Below are 19,563 nucleotides of genomic sequence, written 5' to 3' on the forward strand. Positions count from 1 at the left end.
GAGTGCGGGGATTTCAGAATTGCAGGTAGAGAATATATACAGTTTTATGCCTGGTGGAAGAGTGCCATGGCACCCTAGTAGGGGAAGGAGGTCTGGTTTTTAGGGGGTCTCTCCCATGGAATAAAGTGGGAGACGTTTAAACTTTGCTCGCTTGTTTGTAGAAAGTATATACTGTGAGCCCTTCTCATGGGGGAGGGGACTCCCATCCAATTGGTGATGGATTTTGTACCTTTTGTTTGTTTCCTTGGGGTCACAGCTCGCCTCAGCCGGGTTGTTGTGTGTTCCTCAACGTTCTTTCTTGGCTGAGCTACAAACCATCAGCTTACTTGCTAAACTTCTGTTCTTTAACTCTCCTGCTAGACAGGAACCTCTGTGGAAAGCTGGCTGCAGTCAGCCATCTTGCCTCCTCCCTCCCTTGCCTTCTTTCTGGCTTTTGGGTCTAGATGGGGGTCTCCTTGACTTTATTCTGCATGGATTTCATTGAATTTTTGTGATATGTAAATCGATGTATTTCATCAAATTGGGGATGTTTTGGCCATTGTTCGTCATATTTTTTTCTGCATCCTTCCTTTTCTTTTACTATGGGACTACCACACTGCATGCATTGACACACCTGATGGTGTCCCACAGGCCTGTCAGGCTCTGTTTATTTTTTTTTATTCATGCTTTTTTCTCCTTAGACTGGGTAATTGTAATTATCTTATCTTTTTGAATTTGCTGATTCTTCTGCCTGTTCAAACTGCTGTTGAATTTTCTCTAGTGAGATTTTTCATTTTAGCTATTGTACTTTTCAGCTCTAGGATTTACATTTGATTCCCTCTTGTAATTTCTATGTCTTTCTTGGTCTTCCCTTTTTGTTCATGCATCCTTGTCCTAATTTACTTTAGTTCTTTAGTCTACAGTTTCTTCAAGTCTTTGAGCACATTTAAGACAGTTAATTTAAAGTCTTTGTCTAATCAGCCTAAAGTTTGGGCTACTTTGTTAATGTTTCTGTCAATATTTTTTTCCTGTGAATAGGCCACATTTTCCTGTTTCTTTGTATATTTTTCAATTTTCTGTTAAGACTGGATGTTTTGAATATTGTACTTTAGTAATTCTGGAAATGAAATTCTCCTTCCTCCTCAGGGATCGCCATTATGACTTGTTGGATGCTATAGTCATCTACTTCTTTATTCAGTGATTTTTCTAAAGTATTCTTGCAAATACTATATTCCTTGTTGTATGTGATCGCTGAAGTTTCTTTTATCTGCAAGGGCAGCCAATGATTTTTTTAAATGCTTAGATCCAGTAAGGAAAATCATTTCCATTTCTTTAAACTCCTGTGAAAGACACTAGGAAGCTCTTTACCCCCAAGGTGTTGAAGTAATAGCCAGCATCTGTTCTAGTCTCTCAGAGAACCACCAGAGAAAATATACATCCCTAAATTGTAAAAGGCGAGGTTCCCACTCTGACACCAGTAGGCCCTTAAGGGACCTTAGTCGTGGTCTCCGTGACTGCCTGGCATGGAGCTGGGCTAACAGTTCTGACCACCTCAGTAGGTGATTTGGTGGAGGGACTGATGCCAGGAGTGTCCTACTCCATTATCTGTTGTGTTGTCAGTTCTGTATTGATTATTATTGAGATAGTATCTCAATATCACAATGTTGTATTGCCATATATTGTAAAAAGATCTAGTTTAAGAGAAGAGTGAATGCATAATGCTCACACACGAGCAGTACACCATGTGTATAGAGCTACTTCTTACAGGTTATTTACCATCATTACCTGTCTCCCTTACAAATAGGCATAGGTGATTGTGATGACTGAAGTTTTCATGTACACGTGATGGTGTCACTACATGTCACTACAACTTGTGACTGTGTAAAAAAGATGGCAACATGATGAAGTAATGCCCTAATCTTTTTTGAACTACTTATTTGTAAGTGAACCATTGATTAGCTGTAGGGCAGAGATATCTAATACAATTTGAGACTTAGTTCAATATGATGACTTAAGTAGTCTCTTTGGGTAGTATCCAACTCTCTCTGAGATAAAAATGCTCAGTTTCTCAGTCTGCTTTTTACACCAGGATGGCTTGTGGGTGTGGGGTGGTGTGTGGTGTGTGGTGTATCTCCTAGCAGTGGGAAACTGACCGTTTTCCTCTGATGTTCACTCTTTCTTCCAATCTCCTGTGTGGTATCTTTTAACCTCTTAGTTGTGTTTGCCTTGCTGGCAACTGCTCATGACACTGTGGCTGGAGTTACTTGTGGTCTGGCCTTTCTGGTTGGTCAGAACATAGTGGTGCTCCCTGGAGGGTTTAGTCTCTTTGGCTTCTGCTTTCTGAGATCTCCTGGGTGCCTGGTTTCTTGCAGTTATGGGCCTGGAACTTCATGCACAACCTTTGCTGAAGGGTCACCATCTGCTGCCCCACTAGCTTAGACAGTCTGAGTCTCAGAGCTTACCAGTTTTTGACCGTGTTTGGAAAAACTGTACCTCAAGATAATGGCATGGTTTGCAAGACTGTGACCTTACATCTTTTGTGTGCATGTTACTTCATTTCATCTCTTTGTACTTTATTCACTAGTAAAACCTGTTAGTTCCCAAATGGACAAGTGCTTCCAGCAGTCTAAGGCAAATGTTAGATGCTTGGAAAGGCAAAACAATAGCAATGAAAGCAGTAGTTTTCAAGCTCTAACATGAGGTAAATAGATATATGAGGATATATTTAAAGAATGTATTTCTAAATAAATGTATGTAATTCTAAAGAGATGTTAAATTTCAGAAATACTGGCTCTTTCAGGAGGTATATATTGTATGTGTATGTATCACATATATGATTAACGTATTGTAGTTAAGATAACATACGCACTTAATGTTAGAAGGTTTGCTTTCTTTGTATCTACAGCAGTATTTCCCTGTGACAACACACAATGTGACTTCATGCACACATTTTCTTCTCTTGTAGGACAGTTCGTGTTTGGTTAAAGAGAGACAGTGGACAGTACTGGCCAAGCATATACCACGCCATGCCGTGTGAGTATCTGCATCTCTGCTTTGAAAACCCAGACCTGCACCCTGCCCTCGCCCCCTTCCTTGCCGGTTGTCTTCTCTTTTTTTCTTGAGTAAAGAAGACTAAGGTTGGGATTTTTATTACAAGGCAAAGTATTAACCATTTTAGATTTTTCTAAGGCTTTCACAATGTAAAGTAAGAAAATTGTTCAGAAATTGACTGTGTATTCATAGTTCTGAATAAGCCCGTGGAAGGAGGACTGTAGCACGTGGGCTGTCTGATTACAGCAGTCTCCCTGTCCTTTCCAGTTTTCTGTGTAGCTATTTTGTGGAGTGTGCCCTTAGACATTGGGTTTTCTCCAGTGATTACATTTGTGAAGTAAATTTCTCTTTGCATTATTGTTACATTATTAATTCAGATTTTAAGACATTCAGCATTCAGTTCTCCAAAGTATTTGCTTAGGATTAAAACATTTGAATTAGAAGTCATTGTCTTTTCTCAAGATCTTACCTCAGAAATAGGTCTTTGTACTGATAAATAATAAATCTTTCAAATATACTTTAAAAAAATAGATGAGTGATTCTAAGACTGTTCCACTAAGAAGTTTTCCCTCACAAGGAGAAGAGTTAGCCCCTAAAATAGGAAATTTCTTTTTAGTGTTTCATTTTTAAAATTAATGACATTTGGGAAATCTTAGTTCTCATTTATTTTATTGTAACATCATTATTTAAATTAATTACCAGTTGTATTAAACATTTCCCTTAGTCCCTTCTCATCACATCCTAATTAAAATCTACATAGGCTTGTTGTTTGGACTCATTCACTGCCAGCTTGCTGCAGTGTGCACCTCACCCCAGGATCTAAGCCTCCCAGTTTCAGAAGTACATGCCACTATGTGCAGCCAAAATAAATTCTTGTTAAATGGTAGATGCATTCAAGTCCATGCCTCTGGCACACTGTAATAATTCAAACAACAATTTCACCTTTTTCTGAACAAATGAATTATTAAGGATATAATGGTTTTCAGTGATTTTCCAATTATCTCTGAGGCTTTGCATGTCTTTAGAATTTAATAGTAAATAGATGGTTCACAAAGCTGAATTGAGTATTCAGGCACTTTTTTTGTCAAAAAACTGTAATTCTGAATGCTATATTCTTCCTTTACCAGTTTTGCTTCTGGGAGACGCTGTTACATGTTATGGGCACTAGGTGAACATTCTTTTTCCAGGCACAGCAGTGTTGAAGGTTTAGGTAAATGGGGAAAAAAGGGAATTCTCTGATTTTTTTTTTCCTGATTTTTAACTGATGTAACAAGTCCTTTGGTCTTCATTCTTCAACAAATACGATGCAGTATCTAACTGGAAGAGGTGGGGAAGGGCTATATAATCCAGCAGGTTGAAGTCAGCCTCAGAGCCTGTAAGAAATCTGGTGTGTGTATATATGTGAAGTGAAATGAGGGGAATTTGGGGACAGCAAGCAAGAAATCTTCCTGAGATAAGCATTGATAGGAACTTCATGAAGACACAGGTCCTATGTGATTGCTACCCACCCCCTTCCCCATACACACAGAACACACATTTTGTGCCATTCTCCAATGCTGTCTTTATTTCAGCATCCCTGAGAATACCGAAAAGCCTCTAGTTGCTTCTCTAAAGGTTGACTAAAGGTTGCTTGGAGCTCCTACACCTGGCATTAGTGCTCACTTAATTTTATGGAAGGCTTCAGCAAGTAGTAAGGATGAGTTTCCTTGAGGGCATTATCATTCATTTTCCTTAGGATTGAACATGAACTTTGAGAAGGAAGACCTTCTAATTCTTGTATACTTTGCCTTTGGGACTTTACCAAAGAGGGTACAAAAGGGATCACTTTATCATGCTAAGTGTAGTCTGTGGACCAGCAGCTTCAGCATCTCCTGAGAATTTATTAGAAATGCCCAGAGCTGCCGAATCAGAGTCTGCATTTAATAAAATCTCTAGGTGACTTGAATGTACAGAGTTTGGGAGAGTATCTTGTGGCATTACAGCCAACGTGTGGATGATCTGTGTACATAACGTTTATATGAACATATGTAAAGCCTTATGTATGTATGTATAGTGCTGATTTGTAAGTAGAGTGGACCCTCCACAGCTGACCACCTCCCTACACTGACTACCTCCTTAAGTTGACTTAATTTTCATAGACCAGACATGCACCACATGTACGTATCAGTACAGTAGGCCTAGTTCCTTATGGTGACCATGTCTGTATGCTGACCAGTTTGTCGCAGTCTCTTGGGTAGTCATCTTAGAGCAGTTCTAGTGCATCCAGATGTAAATGAACGTGCTAGTCAATTTACCATGCCTCCACTATGTACAGGTCACTGATCTAGGTGCCAGAGATTTGCAGATGAACAAAGTGTTGTACTATAGATGATTTTGATACTTTTTATTGAAGGATGGTTCCATTACCATGTAGAGGTAAAAGAAAAAAGACTACATTCATCATAATTGGCTTTTATGTTCCTAGGAATCTTGTGCATTCACATGATATAGTAACTGACCTCTAAGCGAGAACATAAGCTTTATTTCACCTGAAAGAGGCAGAATCATTGCATAAGGAAATAAGCTATATTTTAATCAGTTAGAGAACCTGAAATAGATTTGCGTTTCCCAGAGATTGTTTTGCAATCCTTTCTACTGAAAGTTCTTTTGTTAAGAGGTTACTCAGCATAATCCTAAATAATGGTTATGTGGTATTAGTTACAAAATAAGTGAAAAAGTACAATATATCTGGAGGCTATAACATGGCTAGTACAAGACAAGGGATGACCTTATTTAGTAAGTAGTATCCAAAATACAGAACAAAACAAAAAGATTCTCTGCACATTTAACATACAGCTTATTTGCTCCTATTGTCCATTAAAATATCTTTTAAATGTAGTGGCTGAATATGGCAGGCTGTGCCTGTCTTTGTGGGGGGGATAGTCTGTTGGGGAAGCAGACATTGAATTGGTACCAGCCACGTTGTGTGGTGAGTGCCATGACTTGGGAAGGAGGCGTCAAGGGTATGTGCGCTCCGTGAGGAAAGTTCATTTTAAACCTGCCTCCATAGAAAATTTGAGGGTGACTGCTGACTTATTTTATAGTTTCCTATAAGCTAGCTGATTTTTATGAATGAATGAGAAATCAGAGCCTTTCCATAGTATATATTCTTTCAAAAAAGAATATCTCACACAACAGCTGCTAATTGTCTGTGATAATAATGACTTACAGCTTACCTTCCGGGGACCCTTCCCCTAGTGGGATTTTCCTCAGGGGTACAGGGTTGAAGTTTCAGTTGCAACCATGAAAGTGATGATTTGTTCTGGGGTTCTAATAGATCCCGTTTTAACTACCACATTTGCATCTCACTACAGAGAAAAAGCATGTGAAAAACACAGATATTCCTATTTTCATGCTCAATTATTTCAGAGTTGCTAACTAGGTGTGCTGTTCTAGTGAATCATGAAAGAGAGATGGGGAGAAATTTCTTGCAGGAGGTAGGGTGGCTGGTGTTGGAGACTTTTCGTACTCTTTGAAAGGATTGGGTTTCACGGCTGAGACTTGATTGCCCACTTCTCGCTTGGGCTTGGAGAATCAGGAAATCATCTTGGCTGCCAACATGTGAATGGGAGGCTTGTGGGAACCAGGGCTTGGGGGCCAGATGTGGTGGAGAAGGGGAAAACCTCTGTGGGTCCTGTTGTTGCCAGGGCAGACAAATGGAATTTACTTTGGCTCCTGAATGTATATGAATTTGTCCCCAAAGCTAAACAGAAGACATTTTTTTCAAAAAACAGTTACAAATAAATAGGCATACCTAACATATCAATAAAATGACCTATTTCATCATCTTCTCAGCTTCTCAAGGCATCTAACCAGTCTGAAGTTGGGGTTGGGCCTCAGTTTTCTCACAAGTACGGCCACCTCACCATCAGCCTGGTAATGTTTCAAGTGTAGGAACTCAAGTCCTCACAGAAACACGTAATTGTGAACTCTCTTCTTCCCAGTTTTTGTCAAAGTCTGTTGAGAGAAAGGTCATTCATAGCAGATAGCACGAGTGACTTTTGGTCTGATTCCTTCTCTGAATTCGGAGTTTCCCACTGTGCGTCAGCTCTAGAGAGGCCTCTGTCTGTGTCCCTCTCCTCACACCGAGGTGCACGGTACGTGAAGTGCTTTACGGCTGCTCTGGACGCAGCTGTCTGTCATAATACCCAGTGTCCCTTTCATGAGAAAGTATGGAGGGCAGTAGTTTTCAGACATGAAGGCTAGGAACCCTTTGCTTTCTTGAAGCCAAAGCTTCCCAGCCTCTGCGTCACAGCTTATTGATGTGGTCCAAATGGCTTACGGGTCCCTGAGAACTTGACGCCTTAGCTGAGCAGAGGCATGGAGGTGGGTGGAAGAGGGGCAAAGGGGAGGGTTAGTCTCTTCCATTTTTCAGTGACTGTACAAATACAATTTTCTGTGTGTATCATGAAGTGAAAAAGTTGGGAGAAACAGCTCAAAGGACCTCGTGCTTGGTCCTTACAGATAATGTGAAACATGGAACTTACCAAGTTTTTCAATAAATCTTTATTTTAATTTTCTCCCTCTGTGTGTGTGTGTGTATTTTTTTTTCTCCCATAGTTGTGGTTTTTTGTTTATTTCTAAGTTTTGGTTCTACTGTATCTACTTGTTAAGTCATTTCAAATGGTTGTTAAACCATTTCAAGCTCTTTGTGAAATGAGACCGGAAATACATTAAAGGAATTCTCTTAGTTAAGATGAACAGTTGAAGTTTGTCTCCTGTTTACATGAAATTCACCCCCCAGAAATGCGTTGTTTCAAATTGGAAGGTTCCAGAAAGTTTGTAGGTGGGAGCCTGTACGTGAGGAATCTGAGTTTCCTGTGTGCTGTCCCTCTGCTGAGTCACTTTGGGCACAAACAGGTCTTTTCATTCTTCCCTCCTCTGAAGTCTAATAGATAAATCTGTTTTCTTTGTCCCCAAATTTGCAGAACTATTTTGGTTGTCAGATATACCAAATAACTATTTGTAAAATACCATAGGTTCTTGTTGTTAAACAATCTGTAATATCATTGCTGATGTTACCCAGAGTCATTTGGAAGGGCCCACTAATTTGTGAGTTTGTGGGTGGGTTGGTTTCCTTTTCCCATTTATTGAAATTTTAAGGAAATAGGTAACTTAATATTGGGGATTTGGAAAATTAAGTTAATATGTTCAGAGGCTTTATATGTGGAATGGACATGAGTTGTTTTATATGTAAACTGCAGGTGTTAGGTTCTCCCGAGGTGAGGAAGACTTCAGGCCATTTAGGACTGTGCAGGTGGTTTATGTGCTCCTCCCACCTCACCTGCCGGGTTTATTGGAGTTTGGGGAAAAAATTCATGTGGTAGATTATGGTAGAAAGGAATTTAATATTATGAACACAGAAGTTCTGTTTTTATATATAGTAGTGATTGTTTTGGAGACTTTTAAACATCTTTAATTCAATTGAGAGAGTTTCTTGGCAGGCTGGGAGATGTGTGTCTAATTGAGAACGGCACATTCTTTTGCTTTAATTTGTACCTTATTTCAAATAACTCCCGGATTCTTGCTTGTGAAATGTATTGCTCCATTTGTTGGTTTCTTTTTGACATAGATTATATTATAAAATTATGTGTAAAATTATTTTTTGTTAAAATAAAAATAAATTTTAAAGATGTGTTTTTACTATTTACATTTTCCAAACCATGATGTAATAGGATCTTTTAATTCTGTATTTACTAAGAAGAGAAAGTATCCAAAGAACTTTTCATTTTTAATGGAAACAAAGGAAAACATGGATTATCCAAACTGAATGTGCCAGGTACTGATTAGTCTAAGAACAGCATTTATTTATTAATAGCATATTCTTATTTAATTTTCATCAGAGAGGGCATTTTAAAATTTACTATAGTTAGTTCACTTTCTTTTACCTTAAAACTTGCCTGCAAGGAAAAGTGACCACTTCTAATTAACTGTAACTTTGCTAATACTCCTTCTATATTAAAAGAAAACAAAATGATGAATTCTAGTGGAGTGCATAAAATGTTTGATTTAAGTGAAAAATGCTTTTAGTGTTAGACAATTGAAGTCTTAAATATAGGTATGCTTATTGAAATAAGACAGGGGTTCAGTATTGCAACTCTAATAAATACTTTGCTATTGGGAGGCTCTATTAAAGACCTTCTCCTAGTGGAATCCTGACATTTAACTTCACCAGGATGCCTATAACACTTGAGGTTTTATTTGCAGACGTATCCTTGTTTATTTAGTTTTAAAATTCTGACCAGACCCTCTCATGAAGATCAGTGTCTCCTGCCAAATTATGCCTTTAGCATTGTAGAGCAGTGTGAGTGAAATCCAGGCTTAACCTTCAGCGAAGCTTGTATTTATTTGAGCAAAGTGCAACTGGTCTGCAAAGGACAGGAATACATTAGTCATAAAATGAAAGAATTATTGGTATAATAGAAATTAGGAAACTTTTCCCCAAATGGAAATACTTTAAGATTGCCTCCTCTCAGCTATCTTTATTTTTTAAAAAGCAGGAGTAATTTTTTAAATAACAGTTGTCGATAAAGTATCAGAAATGAAAATAATCGCGCTCTCTCTAATCTGTTTACTCTGCTGCCTGTGTTGAGGGTGATGTGGTCTCTTGAGTGCTTTTCTTTGAGAGCTTTTCTCCTTCAGAGTATGTGGTCTTTAATATACTCACCCATATAGGAGCTTCTCTGTGTTTTAGTTTTCCCTGAACTTTAAGCTAAATTAACTGTCTTAAATCACAAAGCCTTTATTTTACCAAACTCTCAATGTTATGAATGTGTTTAATTTTAAAGGTGAGACTTTGATAGGCCATCAAGATCTCAAGTCCTGATACTAATGTAGGAGTATAAGAGATCCTATTACTCATAGACTGCACACATTTCTTTTCTATTTTAGTTATGCTTTTCATTATTTTCTAAAATGTTTCCAGTACATTCTTCTGACTGTCAGTAGTCTGAGACAGGAAAGTCAGGTGGGCAGTCTTACAAAGGGAGCACTGAGAATGAGCCCCGCGTTGTTTTATCAAGAAACTGTATCATCATTTCCCCTACATTTTGATAAACTATAACATCTACAAGACCACTGTCAAGGCCTTGAGTTTCAGTTATTGCGTGAATATCAGAGCAGTCTTGGGCTAACTACATATGGTGTGATGTAAGAGGTCTCAGCAAATGGGGGTCACCCTGCAAATCTTACTTGGTGTGGTTATGATATCTTATTGGGAAGCAGTTAAAAGTAGGGGTTGCAAATACATTTTCACATTTTGTTTCGTGCTGTATTTATTTCACCTGGAGTTCAAGGATGCAGTTTTGATAGAGGAACTCAGTGACTGTATTATAATTTTATAGTTCTAGTCAAGCACAAACTCACTCTTTGGAGAGAGCAATTTCAAGGTAGGAAAATATAACAGTCTTGGACATTTAGACATCAGAAAGACCAATTATTTATTTATTGCCTTCTGAATTATTAGTTTTACAGCATTTAAAGAAAAGTTCTTGTTTTGTAAACATCACAAATATTTGTAGCCATTTTTTTGCCACCCAGATACAAATGTGCTTAAGTCATATATATATTGTCTTTTCCCCCTATTCTTCCTGCAAAGGATTCTCTTTACCATTTTGCCATAATAATTTACCATTATTACCATTTTGCCATAATCCTTTTGCTTACTGGGTCTCATTACCCTTCTGCAGACAGTTTTGCCCATTTAATAGCTGTCTTGCAAGGCTCAAACCGTTTTGTATGGGATACACTGCCAGTCTTTCAGAATTGCTTTCTTGTTATTGTCTGGTAAGTTGAAGTTAGAAGGATCTTTATGTCAATCTGTTTACTCCTTTGACCCTTACAAGGAGTAAAGGTCTGCTTACTCCTTTGACCCTTACTATAGCAGCAAATCTGGGCAAGTATTCTTTCAGATCCACTTTCTGTCTCTTTAGCCTGGCCAGGGGCAATGGGTAACTAACCCAAGACCTGTCATTACAGGAGTGTGACAGTTGGGAAACGCTTTGAGGAGCATCATAAGATTCAATAGCCTTTCTCAACACACACACACACACACACACACACACACACTCACGTTTGCCTGGTGTTTTCCCAAAATGCCTCTTGGAAGGGGGTGGGGGCTCCTTGGAGCTGATGGGGTGTAACTCCAGCACTCCTCTGTCTAGAACATCTGTGGTGCTGGCATGTGCGTTCCACAGCAGTGGGATTTCTATTTGTTTATGTTCCTTTATAGAAGAAGTCTTTTGCTTTTGAATTCTGGTGGTGGTTCCTACTATATAGAAAAGTGATTTAAATCAAGGAGGTGAAATCAAGTGTTACAGTTCCTTATATGCAGTTGGTTTTACAATCTATAGTTTCCTCGATGGTGGTGATAATACCACGGGAGCACACGCCAGGAAACATAGAAAGCATTCTAAATTCTCATTGAAAGAATAACAAGAAATATAGCAAATGGGAGGGGAAAATAAGGAATAAAGAAATAGCAATATAGATTTAAGGGGAGCAATGCTGTGAAACAGTCTTCTATATCACATTCAGAGATCAGTGGGTTTTCTAGCGCTAGCAAAACCAGGCAAGAACTTTGCAGGGAATCTTACAGAAAATACTTGCAGATGGTCAGGCAGGCAGTGAAACAGCTGGCTGTTTCTGGACACTCTGCAGCCCTGGGGACTGCAGTGGAGTTTTGCTTCATAAGCTCATGTTTATATCTTATAAATTGTCAAATATTTAAAATTAATTTGAATAGGGACAGCAGATTTACACTATTAAAGACAATGTTGTAGAAATAATTTTATTACTTGAATACAAAATGATGCTTTAAGGTTTTGTGCATGTATGGACTTTGCATAGTTATGATCACAATGTGTTTTCCTTTTTATTTCAGTTAACATGGCAATTTTCCATGAAATCCTTAGTTTTTATGTTATAGAATTATGAGACCTGATATTTTAGCATTTGTGTAGAAGTTTGGCTAACATAATTTATAGAACAAGAACAAGTAACCTGACTTTCTAGCAGCGCCTTCAGCAGTGCTGGGCTGCTTTGTAATCTAGTTTCATTTTGTGGCTAACCAGAAAGAAGATAGTATGTTGTGTAGTGTAAGTTTTGGGAAAAATTCTCTTTTTTTGGTATGTTTTATTTTCTAAGTACATCCTAATGCAAATTTAGAAAAAAGTAATACTTCATATAGTTCACAAGATTTTTTTGTGTTTTGTTCAGGAGAATGAAAAAAATGTTACTAACTGATCTGTTTTTGAAGTGGCTCTGTGAATAGAACTTGAAGTTCTTTTACCATTTGAAAATAATCTGATTCGGGTGTTTGGTCTTTGAACCTTTTCCAACTTTTCTGTGTGTGACCTTGGGTAAGACATCTAATAAGTGCAAAGTGGGGGTAGAAACATTTGATGAAAACTGTGGTTGTGATGATGCACAAGGCTACTGGAATGTGGGGGTGGGGTGAGACAGTTAAAATTGTGTTGGGCTTTGTAGAACTGTCTCAGTATGGGATAAGTTGTCCAGAGGCCAGCATTCTTAGGCACAAGCATAGATGGGGAGAATGAAGAGTCTGGAAGCTACTGTTCAGTAAGGGTCGTTGACCACACTGAGGCAGGAAGGGTCTGCCCAGAAGTGGTCAGCCAGGATCTTGCAGAACAGGAGCCCCAGTCCAAGACTGTGTGTGCTCTTCACTTGGTCTCTTTGCTGCAACGACCAGACCTAATGATGAGTTGGTTCTCTTTCAGATTGAGACAAGTCCTCGTCGCTTTCGATGAATAGTCTCCTGCGTAGCTCCTGAATGCTGAAAGCAAAAACTCCCTTAGGTTACATGCCCCAAGTTAATTCTGAATCAAAAAATAGATTTCTGTACTAGTATATGTTTGTGTATGTATGTGGGTGGAGAGGATCTAGGCAAAATAAGATCTTTCCTTTGTTTTCCTAGTTCAGAAGGGAAAGGTTGTTTCTATTTAATATAGAATCAGGATGGAACAGAGAACAGTAACAGAAAGATTACATTGCACAAAGTATTGTTAATCTACTCAAGCAAATTTAGATTCAATACTAACAACAAGCTGAGCCCAAGCTCCTCGGAACTTAGGAGTTTGAGAGTATCTTATTTGTTATATTTATTGAATGAATAACCAGAAAACTAGGGTTTGGTTGTAAAATTATTGTTTTTACTTTTTGCTGAGTGGGAGTTAAATGAGCTATTTTTCAGGAAATAGTGGGGGGAAATAGCCCCACATTTTTAGATAGTTAGGCACTCCTAAATCTATGAGAATCGTTGTTTTGTTAATTTCACCAACATGTTCATTTCTTTCAGCTCCATGTTCATGCATGTCATTTAACCCGGAAACAAGAAGACTGTCCATAGGTCTAGACAATGGTACAATCTCAGTAAGTACACATAAATAAGATTTCCAGTTGAAATACTTCCCTTCCCATGAAGTATATATATGTATTGTGGTGGGAATTATTCATTAATTTTTTTAAATTAGCAGAGTCATTTTCTTGCTAGTGAAGTAGAACTCGCAGGGCAGCATGTCCTGCTGAGGCGGGAGACTGAGAAGAGCTGTGGTCAGTGTCCTTGAGTGCGTGCCTTGCATGTGCACAGGGGCCAGTGCAGGGCAGGAGGTGGTGCAGATTGAGCTGCAGGAGTCTGCTGAGTGCGTGCGAGCTGCCTTCCCTGACTGTGGCCAGGCGTATCTCAACAGGGAAATGCTTCCTCTCCTGTCTGGGTGTGTGATCTTACCTTTGAAACTTGGTGTTCTCACCCTTCCCCTCTTCCTTCTGCTTCTTTTGTCTTCTCAGCTCCCTCTAAATCTAAATCGAGTTCTATAAATCTGTATGAATTTGTAAAGAAAGCACAGAATCTAGGTTTAGTCTATGGGTGGATGCTTATGAATACTAGACCCCTGGACTATAGATTTTAAGGGGACTGAAATGATGGAAGATTGGAATTTTGAGTTTTATCTGTCTTCTTAATTTTTTTGGTTTCAACTAGTATGTTAACTAATAACAAGACTGATCTGGTAAATTCTCCTTTTGGTAAATTATCCAGTATTGCTTCTAGTCCTAGACAAGTAGGACCCTGCTTTGGGACCAGTGGATTGGAAGGCTCTACTCTGATCACTGGGTGAGGATCTGATCAGTCAAGGAGATTGACTGGCCTGCACCCTCACTCTTCCCTACCCCATCCTGTGTCTCCCCCAAATAGCTCAGAGCCTGCTTCCAAAGTCTGCCTGGGTCTTTTCCTGGATCTGTCCTTAGGAGGAAAAAACCAATAAATATATACTTAGGCCTGATGGGTGGCATTTTGAGTTGTGCAACGGCCCTCAAGGTGTCCACAGAACCAGGGATGGGAAGAGAAGGGGGTGAGATGGCCTTTCTGGTACCAGAAAGTAGACCCCAAAACTAGATCCAGCCAATAGAGTCCTTAACTTCATTCAGAAAGAAATTCAAGTGCAAACCTTAAGTAGGAAATTAAAGCAACATTTATTAAACAAATAGCAAGCAGGCACCCCATACAGAGCAGTACCTGTATTTTGTTGTTGAACTCTTATTTATAGCTATCTCTTGATTATATGCTAAATAAGGGGTGAATTATTCATAGGTTTTCTGGGGAAGAGGTGGAGATTTCTAGGAATTGGGGGTTCTTTTTCCTTTCATTCCAGATAAGGTAACTTCGGAGGTTGTCTTGGTGATGGTAAATAGTATGGCACTTGTGGGGGGTTATTTTAGTATGCTAATACATTATAAGTAGGGTGTAATGAGCAAAGGTCACTGTTGTTGACATCTTGGCTCTTACTGGTCTTAACCAGTTTCTTCTCTGCACTCTGTTTTCTGGTTTTTGTCAGAGGTCTTGGTTTGGGTCTTACAACTTTTTTTTTTTGGTAGAGACAGAGTCTCACTTTACGGCCCTTGGTAGAGTGCCGTGGCATCACACAGCTCATAGCAACCTCCAACTCTTGGGCTTAAGCTATTCTCTTGTCTCAGCCTCCCAAGTAGCTGGGACCACAGGCACCTGCCACAACACCCGGCTATTTTTTTTTGTTGTTTCAGTTTGGCCGGGCTGGGATTGAACCTGCCACCCTTGGTATATGGGGCTGGCGCCCTGCCCACTAAGCCACAGGTGCCACCCTGGGTCTTATAACTTTTTAACAAGTTGAACCTGACAGTTGTCCATCTTGGTCTCATGTGGCCACATTATGGGGTAGAACTTCAAGAAGTCTAAGAATTCTAAATTTGAATCTCTACTTCCAGGTAGTTGAAGGTATATTTGCCAAGATTAGAGGTTAAGACCATATGTTAGTTAATGGTTTAACTTGACTTGTAACTTTTATGTATTTATTTTTTTGGAGACAGGGTCTTACTCTGTTGCCCTGGGTAGAGTGACATGGCATCTTCAGCTCGCAGCAACCTCAAACTCCTGGGCTTGAGCGATCCTCTTGCCTCAGTCTCCTGCCTCAGTCTCCTGCCTCAGTCTCCTCTTGCCTCAGTCTCCTGCCTCAGTCTCCACTAGCTGAGACTGCAAGTGCCTGCCATAACACCTGGCTAGTTTGTGTATTTTTACTAGAGATGGGGTCTCATGTTTGCTCAGGCTGGTCTTGAACTTCTGAGCTCAAGTGATTCCTGTCTGGGCCTCCCAGAGTGCCTGGCCTTGCCTTATAACTTTTAAATACTTAAGACATGTAGTGTAGACCCCCAGGTGTAACCCTGTCTGAGCTCTCACAAGTGTTGTTGGGCCTGACCTGAAGTTTTCTATTTAGTTAAAACTTTTTTTTGTGGCCTATATGGCAGTATTAACAATATTGTTAAATATAGCCAGCCTCTTGACAAATATTTACAAAATTTCTGTAAAATCCAATGCATTTGGTAGATTTGTAAGGTCTCTTCTTTGGGTGGACAGAAGAAAAGTTTATGATACAGATTGGTATCTACTTTGAGAAAACCCATTTTTAAAAAGGAGGGATGTGTGTAATAAATTTATTTTTACATGACAAATGGAGATCATGGGATTATCAGTGAACTTCTGAAGTACCTGTTACATAGTAAGTCTGCAAAGATGAGCTGAGACCAGTATGTTGCCCAGCAGTTCACAGACCAGTGCACATGACATTCTCAGTGCATGAGAGGACTTCTGGGAGGTGGTTGGTGGTACTGATACATTAGGCTTTGCGGGCAGGAAAGGTGAGTGAAGTAGGTTATGGAGAATTCTAGCTATTTATTGTATGTAAGAGGAAAAAACATCTTAGCTGTTACTCTGTTAATAAATGAAACTGCCAAGAACCAGAGGATCAGTCAGGCACAGAAACTCTAGTCGTTTTTCCAGGTTTGTCAGTATGGTATTAAGACATCAGACCTTATCATACTTTGATCTTTTGTGAAAGGTTGAGGATGCTGGCTTGTGTGAAATCACCTCCACAGAAGTGCCTCCTTTGCGTTGCTGGGGAAGCTGAGCTGCGAGGCTGTCTCTTCTCACCTGAGGACACACACTCAGAGAACAGCATGCTTCAGGCCAGGATTCTCACTGATCACTGCAGTGAAGCGGCTTCCTTCTCGATAATATTTAATCTCTGCTGTTTAATAATTTACTTTCTAGACATGAGAAATTACAGCCAGAGACTATACGTTGTCTGGTTCCTGAGTATAGCGAATAAATTTTTGAGAAGAAAGACCGGTTAACTTACTTTAAAACTAAGGAAGGAAGTAAATTCTTATTTCACTTTATTTTACTAAATAAAAAGGACACATTGGAAGAGACAGTTAAACTTATGTCACTGAGCAGTGAATGGGAGATGAAGTAGAGGTAAGAATAATAGACCATTTTTTCAAAAATGTGTCCACAGAGGGAGAGAGGCAAGCATTGGAACAAGGTCCAATAGGAGATGAACAGCAAAGAATCAAAACAATTGGGAAGATTTATCAGTGAGAGAAGATGGGGGCCGTTAGCTGGAAAGGAAAGGGAGGTGGTAATGTGGCTAAGTTTTGAGGCACAGGAGAGGAACGCCTTTTGTTTTCCCTATGAAGTAGCAAGTGAAATCACGCACTGAGAGAAGCTGGGGCGGCGGGGGGAGATACTCTGCTTTCTCTTCAAAGCATATAAATCTTTTGGTTTCTACTAAAGATGGGCTGACCACATATTTTCATACCCCCGCCTTTTGCCCTTTCTGATTGTTTAGCCCAGAATTCCTGTCTACCATCTTTGTCTGTGTAGTCCTAATTAACTTCCCAGGCTTCATTCAAATGCTGTCACTTTATTTTATTTTTGACAATTGGTTCCTGAGTCCTACCAATTCAAATTAGTCGCACACACAGTACTCAGTAGTGTTATCTGTATTGCATAGCTTATTTAACTTTTGTCTTGTAAAATGGTTTTAAGTCTGGGCTGGGTACCTTTTCTCATACCTGTAATATTAGCAGTGTGGGAGGAGTTTGAGACCAGCCTGAACAAGAGTGAGACCCCTTTCGCTAAAAAAAAAAATAGCTAGACACTGTGGCAGGCGCATGTAGTCCCAGCTACTTGGGAGGCAGAGGCAAGAGCATCACTTGATCTCAAGAGTTAGAGGTTTCTGTGAGCTATGCAGCCATGGCACTGTACTGAGGGTGAACAAAGTGAGATTCTGTCTCCCCTCCACCAAAAAAAAGGAAAATGCGTTTAAGCCTGTCTCTTCCATTAAAGTGGCCAATCTTTTATTCCTCTCTTTTCTTAGCAGGTCTTAGTGGGGGTCCTTGTACAAGTTAGGAACTCAACGCATAATTTGTTAAAGAAGTTTATCAACTGAACTATAAGCACTATTATTGTTCAATAAAGCTGGCTATAATAAGCACCTTTTCAAATTCTGAGATAGTTTATTTGTACAATTCTATTACTACTCAAAATGTTCATACAGTTCTGTAGGTAAAAGTAGTTCAGTCCGCCATGAGCGTTCAGGAGTATCGTACTGGTGAGACAGGTTGGGCACATATGTGGTGCTGCTTGAAGTGGGACTAAAACTTTCAATTTTTGTGTCTCATGTCTAAGCAACAAATTCTTAGCTTTCAGTTGTGTACAAAACATTATGCTCACTTGTAGCATAATGTGGCTCCTGGTCTCAACGAGTTTGTAAACCAGTTCTGGAGACATTTTTGTAAAATGAAGTTACAAAATACGTAACAACAGCAAACAAGGAACGACAGCAGCAGCAGTGCCCAGGGAGTGCCATCGGCGAGGCAGTGAGGCCAGCAGGGAGAGGGACGCTGGTCTGGGAGGGTGCCAGGGATGCTGAATGTAAGTGGGGCCAAGAGGACAGACTGGGGTTTGCTTAGCTGAAGACCGGAAGGTGAGGTATTTCAGACAGAATTAATGGCATGGAGGGGATAACATGGCAGTAATAAAGGGGGAGATTGGGGTGAGAAGAAAGGATTGGTCTGTGTAAGAGTCATTCGGAATGGTGACTGTCTATAGGAGTAAATGGTGTAATGGAGTAAATGACCATGTGTGTATTTGTTGTTTTGATAATTCTTGTGGTTATTATGCTTTTATAGCATATATCACTGTCAGTTCACATGGGTTACATGAGGAAATGAAAAAGGAATGAAAACTAAACATGTATTGAACAGCTACTAGGGATTTTCCTTTAAATACAATACCTCATTCTAGCCTCACAGCATTCCTGATATAGATGATATGATTGACATGTCTCAGCTAAGGAAACGAAGGCCTGAAGACTTGCATGCCTTGTCCAGCTCCCTGGGAAGCAGCCCGCTGACCCAGGGACTCTGCCTGTGTGCCTTGAAGCCAAGGCACGTTCTTTAGTTTGGGGAGCTATACGGTGAACTGCCTGAGAGCAGAGACCACAACTCTTCAGCTTTGCATCCTAACCAGTTCTGCACCACTGCGGTGCTTTGTAAAAGGTCAGCTGAGTAAAGGAAAGAAGTGATTTCAACTCATCATGGTGCTAAAAACAAAATTGGGCACTAGGCTGGCAGAGTAAATATACAAGATGTGTTGAAGTGACTAGTTGGGGCATACAGAAGAATTTGGCGGCTGTGTACTGCCTCTTGAAATTTATACACGGAACACACAGAAATAAGAGAGGAAATAAGAAACCTAAATAGAAGTATATTGTGTTCCTGACAGTTTGCAGGATGCTGAAATATGTTGTTAAGTCTTTGATTGCTTCCTTCCTACCTAAGATAAGAAATCTGATGAGTTTGAGGGATTATTGAAGGAATAAACCTTACGTCATTTATCACTGTTTAGAGATTCATATTATACATGTTTAGAGTGTACTTTACAAGAATATCCCTCTTTTTATCTGTTTTACCAATGGTTTCTTTAGAGGACATGTTTTGAAATTGTGTCATGTGATGGACCCCGTGATGGTGTACGTCATAGGTGGGACAGCTGTGTCTCAGTCACAAATGGACCCCGTGATGGTGTACGTCATAGGTGGGACAGCTGTGTCACAGTCACAGATGGACCCGTGATGGTGTATGTCATAGGTGGGACAGCTGTGT

At 39.7% G+C, this 19,563-nt stretch overlaps 1 protein-coding gene across 1 annotated transcript in view; it reads left to right on the forward strand.

Moving 5' to 3' along the window:
* WDFY2 (WD repeat and FYVE domain containing 2) overlaps positions 1 to 19,563 on the forward strand; it is a 203,478-nt gene that overhangs the window by 86,804 nt on the left and 97,111 nt on the right. Inside the window, exons 2-3 of the mRNA XM_003801798.3 lie at positions 2,945 to 3,012; positions 13,385 to 13,458. Of these exons, the coding sequence (XP_003801846.1) occupies positions 2,945 to 3,012; positions 13,385 to 13,458 (142 nt within the window). The remainder of the gene's footprint in view (positions 1 to 2,944; positions 3,013 to 13,384; positions 13,459 to 19,563) is intronic.

The sequence above is a fragment of the Otolemur garnettii genome, unplaced genomic scaffold, assembly GCF_000181295.1.
Source record: "Otolemur garnettii isolate 467f Iridium unplaced genomic scaffold, OtoGar3 scaffold00221, whole genome shotgun sequence".
NCBI classification, from domain to species: domain Eukaryota; kingdom Metazoa; phylum Chordata; class Mammalia; order Primates; family Galagidae; genus Otolemur; species Otolemur garnettii.